The 7,897-nt window shown below is 35.7% G+C and overlaps 1 protein-coding gene across 2 annotated transcripts in view; it reads left to right on the top strand.

The window, feature by feature from the left end:
- LOC106794005 (RNA-binding protein fusilli) overlaps positions 1–7,897 on the top strand; it is a 23,068-nt gene that overhangs the window by 9,836 nt on the left and 5,335 nt on the right. Inside the window, exons 4-10 of one of the 2 annotated variants that reach the window (XM_014761369.1) lie at positions 1,401–1,490; positions 3,913–3,967; positions 4,062–4,172; positions 4,603–4,873; positions 4,953–5,168; positions 5,256–5,489; positions 5,574–6,042. In XM_014761369.1, coding sequence (XP_014616855.1) covers positions 1,401–1,490; positions 3,913–3,967; positions 4,062–4,172; positions 4,603–4,873; positions 4,953–5,168; positions 5,256–5,489; positions 5,574–6,042 — 1,446 coding nt within the window. The remainder of the gene's footprint in view (positions 1–1,400; positions 1,491–3,912; positions 3,968–4,061; positions 4,173–4,602; positions 4,874–4,952; positions 5,169–5,255; positions 5,490–5,573; positions 6,043–7,897) is intronic. The other variant, XM_014761370.1, reaches the window with a different exon arrangement.

The following is a 7,897-nucleotide window of genomic DNA, read 5'->3' on the forward strand; positions in this document are numbered from 1 at the left end:
ATATATATATATATATATATATATATATATATATACATATATAGTTAAAACGAGTGAACGCAAGAGAGAGAGAAAAAGAAAGAGAGAGAGAAAAGCATTCACTCGAGTTCCTCGAGTCTTAATCTCGATCCTTCCTCGGCATCAACTTGAGCTGGCCACAATGGCTTACCACCTTATGTGCTTGCCTTCTCTCTCTCTCTCTCTCTCTCTCTCTCACTCACTCTGCATCCACCGTGTCGTGTTGTATCAACTGAACGCTAATAAAACAAAACCACCTGTGGCGACTGACAACACATATATATGATATGTGGGTGTGTACACGTATATATCGATCGGCATACTCGTGTATATTCTCGTGTCGATCGGCGCCTCGAGCAAAACGGATTTGTCATTTTTGTTTGTTTGCCAGATTGTTTTCATTCTTTTCTTCTAATTTTTAATAAAAAACTTAGCTGATCACGAACTGATTACACGCGTTTTATATCTTATGACTTTGATAGAGAAAGAGAGAGAGAGAAAGACAACGAATCTTACTTTTGATTTTTATCAGTAAGATAAAATCTCCGAACGAACGCGAATGCACAATTGGGCTCGTTACCAACGAAGGTAACGATAAGAGAATTTCGTCAAATCTTTCTTCTTTCTTTTTTTTTTTTTTTCGTTAAAGTCATTACCTAATTTTAAAGTGATATTTGTAAAAAGAGAAGTCTCATGGATACGCGGTGTTACGTCTTCCTTTGAATTGGCCAATAATTTACGACATGTTTTTATTGAGAGGGAGAGAGAGAGAAGGGGGGGAGGGGAGGGGAGAGAGAAAAGAGGATGACAGCTTAAATATGTACGTTCTTTTGAAATATATTATAGCAGAGAATTAGCTTTTCATAAATAACGAAAACTAGTTTCGTCGAAAAGTGATTACGTAGTAGGATGAAAAAAAGGAGAGAAGAAAAGAGGGAGGGAGGACAAGTTGAATCGAACGTTCGCGTTTAGAAGGCAAGCGCCTCGAGAAAGCTTCAGCTGACCAACCGGCCTTATCGCCTGCGGAACACGGTTTAAAGGTCAGCCCGGTGAAGATATTGGTAACGACTTGACGACCGATCGAGATATATTATTATGCGCACAAAAGCGTTTCTTCTTACGATTTACTTTTCTTTCAATAACGTTTAACAATTTATTTTTGCGATCGTTCTCCACTTCCGAGGACCCCGACAAACTTTCAGAACACAATTGAATTAGTCTTATTTTTTAAGGGCGATATAAGGATTGTATGCATACGTTCCGTACTATGTCGATCGATAAATAAAATCGTTCGTTTTATCGTGATTATTAGACAAAATAATTTCATGCACTTGGTAAAGTCTTCGAAGTATATTTATTTATCCTTGACAATAGATAATTAGACTTTGGGTTACAACCTGATACGGACAACGATTTTCACGTAAAAGAAATACAAGATATGATTAGCGTGATACAAAGGATGATCAAAGATGGTAAGAAAGACATTTTTCCAAGCTTGATTAAAACTTTCTAGATGAGAACTTATTCAAAATTACGTAGAAAGTCTCTTCTTTATCTCGGTTGATGTATTTCTTTGACTTTGATCTAGTCTAACGGTCATGTAGAATTATCTTCTTTCTTCACTTTTCTCTTCTACGATATTTCGCGTAGACTTTTTCGAATTGTCTATCATAACCCGCATACTCGACCGATTTTCTTTCCATACGTATCTGTAAACAATACAAGCGAACCTTGACCATAACAGACATATTTAAGATTAACGCTAAAGCGATAAAAGCTCTTCCAAAAATCCAATATCCATTCGACTATAATTATATATATAGTATTGCTTAATTATTGTATATATATATATATATATATTGGGTTGGCAATTAAGTGATTGCGGATTTTAAATAAGAAGGAAAATTCAAAATTTTCGCTGAAAAATATAACTTTATTCAATTAGGTATTGTCCATTTTTGTCGATGACTTTTTGTCATCGTTCAGGCAGTGTCATAATTCCACGTTTATAAAATTTGTAATCTTTGCTATCAAAAAACTGAATTGAATATGATTTGTTTATCGAAAAAATCTGCAATCAGTTAGTTGCCAACCTTTATTAATAGTCATAGATACAAATTTTCAACTGAATCATTTTCTATGTCTACGTAATTTCATGCTATGTTCCAAATCTAAATAGGAAAAAAACATATTGATATGTTTTAATAATGTCCAGGGTAGGGGTGTATAAATGTTTAAAGATGAGTATACGGTCGCATTGTTCGTTTGTACGTAGCACACGTATATACGATATGTATGTGCTGCTGAGTTTCGCAGCGATTTAGATACGATGTGCAAGTATACGATGGCCATGCTATGTATTTCTTATCGCGCAGTGATACCCAACTAGCAACAATACGTTTTTCATATTTTTATTAATACAACTTAAGGATTTAAATTGCAAAAACAAATTAGTATGTATTGTCGTAAATACGAACGAATCGTATGCGTAATCGTATATCTATGTATATTATTTGATGAGCATAGAATGAAGATAAAAAGAAAAGAGAAAATGAAAAATTGATATTTCTCTCTATTGAAATTGACATTTTCAATATATCATTAGAAAAAATATTCTTTTCTCTTATCTACTTAAGGAAAAAGTTGTTTACCGAATTGCCGATACATACAATACATACTACAGTAACGTATATATTATGTACTTGTATACATAATATACATATATGAAATTCAATAAGAGAGCAGTCGTGGCAATTTATAAAGGTGTACGCGTTTGAAATCAGTCGATTCATTTCGCATAACACAAATATTCCTTGCAAGAAATACGAAATAGTTTCGCCGAAGCAACAAATCGAATAAGCACTTTGTCCCCAAGTACGAGAAATAAGAGACAAAGCGAAGCATATAGTATTACGATGAAGGAAGCGCCAGAAAGCTTGCAAGACAAATGCCTTTTTTTCCTTTTTTTGAATTATGAAATAGGAAGTTACAAAAAATCACGTTCGATTCGATAAAGTTTTTTTCTCTATTACGAATTAGAAAACACGAAGAAAAAAGCAATATGGTGTTCAATATAATATTTTCTTTTGATAATTAATGTTCATTAGGTATCGATTTATATATTTCATAAAAAAGAAAAAAGGTTAAATCATTTGCATTTCATCGTTAATACGTGACTCGAACAGCAAATTAAATAATTGTTTACATTAACTTTATTAAATGTTTCGATGTTCTCGACACCATTTTAAAATGAAGCAAGATATCGCAGTCGGCGCATGCGCCGATCTGTTCCAGTTACGTCCAAATTTCTCCTCGTGCACGCTTCTTTTTTTCTTCATATCTCTCTCTCTCTCTCTCTCTCTCTCTCTTTCTCTATCTATCTATCTCTTTCCTTAAGCATAATCCACAAGCAAAAAGAAGAACTTAATTGGACCGCGGAAGAAAAGAAGGATATTTAAATACGTTCGAACTTTACAGTAGTAGTTTTGTTTAAAAGTAAAAGTCTGTATCGCACGTGATTTATGTATATACAATATAAAGGAAGAAGTAACGTAGAAATGAAGAAATTGTTAACGTTTTTCGCCAAGTCAGCGGTGTCGCGTTCGGCAGCAACCTGTTGATTCAACGAGAGAAACGCTTTCAATGATTTCGAAGAAATTATGTCTTTTGAGAAAAAATTATCGGAAAGTAATGTATTTTTGCAACGCAAGACATATATTTCCTCGATGGAAGCACTACCTCGAGGTTACTTGGAATTTCTACGTGGAGTCTATTATGTTTATTATTATAATTATTTTCATAGCCATTTGAAGATAAAACTAAATATAAGAGTTATCTAAAGAATTTCTTTATAATTCACAGATGATTAATTCTTTTTATTTTTTCTCTTTTCAGGTCACGTCTTCCAAACACCAGAGGTAGTAAATATAGTTTTAGAACCAGGAATATGGTAAGTAGTTAAAAGTCATATCGGTAGGTTATGCTCGCTTAAAACTGTTGTTAGAATATAATTATAATAATCATGATAATTTGGTTACTTCTAGTTCCAAGGACGAAGAAGTAGACAATGACTGCGTAGTTAGAGCTAGAGGTCTTCCTTGGCAATCATCGGATCAAGATATTGCCAAATTTTTCCGCGGTCTGAATGTGGCAAAGTAAGTAGTATCTCGATACTGTTTGGATTATAAATACTTGTTAGAGATAATAGACAATAATATAAATGTATTATTTACTAACTACTTGAATATTGTTATACAAGCCACTTGGAATCACATAAAGAAGGTAATGGGTCAGGCCTTGTGCGATTTTATTTTTGTATGAATTATAAATCGTTCATTTATGTGGCTACCGTTTATATCATGCATCTTTTCTCAATGATTTCTTTTCCTAATCAGCATGGTCAAGCACTATGATAAGCATTATCTGTGGGTCATATAGATTTGTGTCTTGTAATCTAACAGATCATCACTTATCGTATAAATAAGTATAATTAATGTTATGCGTCAAAGTACAAGCTTTTAAGTTTAAGTAATAACTAAAGACTTTTAGAAAGAAAAACAATTATTAGGTATTCTTTATTTTTAGGGGTGGCGTAGCACTTTGTTTGAGTCATATGGGCAGGCGTAACGGAGAAGCTTTAGTACGTTTTGTTAATAAAGAACACAGAGATATGGCACTGAAAAGGCATAAACATCATATGGGGACACGGTACATAGAAGTTTATAAAGCTTCCGGAGAAGATTTTGTTGGGGTTGCTGGTGGTACTACTAGTGAAGCGCATGCTTTCCTTTCAAGAGGGGCTCAAGTTATCGTTAGAATGAGAGGATTACCTTATGACTGCGTTGCTAAGCAAGTGGTATGCACTAAATTATATTATATTTAATAAATAGGTTACGCAATGGTAATTAATTGAACTATACATTTTGCTTCTAAAGATTGACTTTTTCTTATCGGGACAAAAATCTTGTCACGTATTGGATGGAGAAGATGGCGTACTATTTGTAAAAAAGCCAGATGGTCGAGCGACCGGAGACGCGTTCGTCCTTTTCGCTCAAGAGGAAGATGCTGTGAAAGCATTGAGTAAGCACAGAGACTGCATTGGCAGTAGGTATATTGAACTATTTAGGAGTACAACGGCGGAAGTACAACAGGTTCGTAAAAGCTAAAGAAATTAAATGAATCGTTAGCCAAACGAAATTTATTTTTATTCCATGTCAAACAATATTTGTTACCTATAGGTCCTGAATAGGGCAACCGATCCAAAGCCGTTCGTTCTTCAAGTACCATCAATACAACCACTGCAATTTCCTCCATTACTTCCTCAACATATAATTACATCCGGCACGCGTAAGGATTGCGTGAGGCTACGTGGGCTCCCCTACGAGGCACTTGTAGAGCATATATTAGAATTCATGGGAGAACACTCGAAAAACATTATCTACCAAGGTGTTCATATGGTGTACAATGCACAGGTAAGAATAAAATAAGATAACGGATGAAAGAAGGGAGTGAGAGATTGAAGAGAAGAAAAAATAAAAGATATATGATGTCATTAGGGTCAACCGTCCGGAGAAGCGTTCATACAAATGGACAGTGAAAGTTCGGCGCATGCGTGCGCGACTCAGCGGCACCACCGATTCATGGTATTCGGAAAGAAACAACGTTACATCGAAGTCTTCCAGTGTAGCGGGGAAGATATGAATCTGGTATTGACAAGTGCTCCGCCGTCAACGAAGGCTCTACTATCACCCGGTACGTTGAGCACTCAATCACCCGCATCTCTGACACATTCGGGTCCGGCGACGCCGGTACCGATGCCGGTACCGACGGCGCAGCCTCCCCTCTGGGACATACAGGCGCTCGTACAGGCACAGGCCCAAGCACAGGCAGCGCAAGTTCAAGCTCATGCTCAGGCGCAGGCGCAGGCCCAGGCCATCAGGACTCAGGACTTTTGGCTGATGGCCTTGGCATCTAACGCATCCCCCACCTCGACGACTCCAGCCTCGCCTACCTCCTCGGCGACTAGTAAGACCTTGGCCCTTACCGCGCCCAATCCACCTCATCAAATCCCTGCGTACGCGATGACACCTCAGGCAGCGGCCGCGGCTGTGGCTGCGCTTCATGCTCAACAACCAACTCCCGCGCCCTTATTCCTCTTCCCCCCTCGTATAATAAGGGCACCGACCTCTCATGGGATTTTTGCACCCATCGTCGCGCAAACCGCTCCTATTAATCCAGCTGCATTGATGGGCCTGAAAAGAACCTGGGAAAATGCCTTTCCCAGTGATACACCTGCTACGGTACACGCTAAGCGTGCTGCCTGGCACCCACAAGCGCCAGCTTTTCATGCCCATGCCCCTACCGCTGCTCCTGCCTTGCCCTATACCGCTCAATTTTATCCCTAAATGTGATACAAGTCCATTCGGTTTCCCTTATACTTATTGTCATTCCATCTACTTGCTATCTATTTGCCATTCCAATTATTTTCTTTTGACGAACAGAGACTTTTTCATTCTTTCATATCTTTTTCAATCAAATCTTCTATGTATTCCTTTATTTTTACGTACGTAATTATACATACGTATTATATTCTTTTTATCAATGATACATAATATACACCTTTTCCCTCCTAAATAGGTCGAATGTACTTTCGAATACACTTTCGAACGATTCCAAACAAAAAATTTATTCGAGAATGTGATAAGCAGTAGTACTTATGTAGTTTACTTTGAGAACAATTATTTTAATGTCAATTTATAAAACTATCACTGGCAGCACGCAATTAAGATCGTTTTATTTTTCTTCGTTTATTAGATCTTATGTAGGATTTTAATTCCTCGCGATTACGATTAATACTACGAAGTCTCGGGAGTATAAACTCGCATATATAAAACGATTGATACAAATTAGTTTTCTACGTTGATGAAATGATTTCGAGACAACGCGCTTAAGAGCGTATTTTAAAAGAAGGGTGTACATACGAGACGTGTTATTCACAAATAACGTCTCGCCATCTTACTATATTAATGAATATATATAATAATAATATACATAAATTCATATATTTTGCTAAAAATATTTCTATCAGCTGTTTAAGATATGGACATTCCGTCCAATGTTATGTAGATGTAAGTTCTTATTCTAGAAATATTAATTATTGTTTTTTTTCTTCATCGTTTATCTTGCGCACGTCTCGCAATAATATTTGAAACGTTTCAAATTTGCGCACGATCGTGTTCTTCGTTCGAATTAAAAGAAAGACGTGCGAGTGATTACGTCATATTTAATTGTTTTTTCTTCAAAATTGTAACAACAAAGTACAATAGAATAATTGTCTATTTCACTGCCAAAATCCCAAAATCATCAGTTTTTTTTCTTTTTCTTCTTTTTATTTTACATTTCCTATTATTATTTTAAACTTCATTTCTTCTTGCCATAGATTTTTACTATAATAATTTAGACTATAGGAGAAAAATAGAAAGAAGATCGATCGCGCAACTATATACATGTAGGATAGGAATCGTTAACGAAATGATTGCATGTTGTTATGTTTATAGAAGAGACGTGCGTATAAGTACCTGTTAATATTTTTCTTCCTTTTTCTTTGATCTTTCCCTCGAAATAGGAGATGACACAACCTGCCTACTTCATTTTATTATTTTTTTCCGATTCTTTTCTCCGATCATAACCACATATACTGCATACATTGCATCTAGTAGTTGTTTCCTTCTTTGTGCTCGTTGTTTTCCCATTTCTTTTTGTTTTGTCGTTATCACATTCCATTTTTGATCCGTCATTCCTAGCATCTTGTAACTATTTTCTTGGTATAATAGTAATAATAGTAATAATATTAATATTAATAATAATAATAATAATAATA

This window comes from Polistes canadensis, unplaced genomic scaffold (assembly GCF_001313835.1).
Source record: "Polistes canadensis isolate GaletaPanama2010 unplaced genomic scaffold, ASM131383v1 scaffold_21, whole genome shotgun sequence".
Lineage (NCBI taxonomy): Eukaryota > Metazoa > Arthropoda > Insecta > Hymenoptera > Vespidae > Polistes > Polistes canadensis.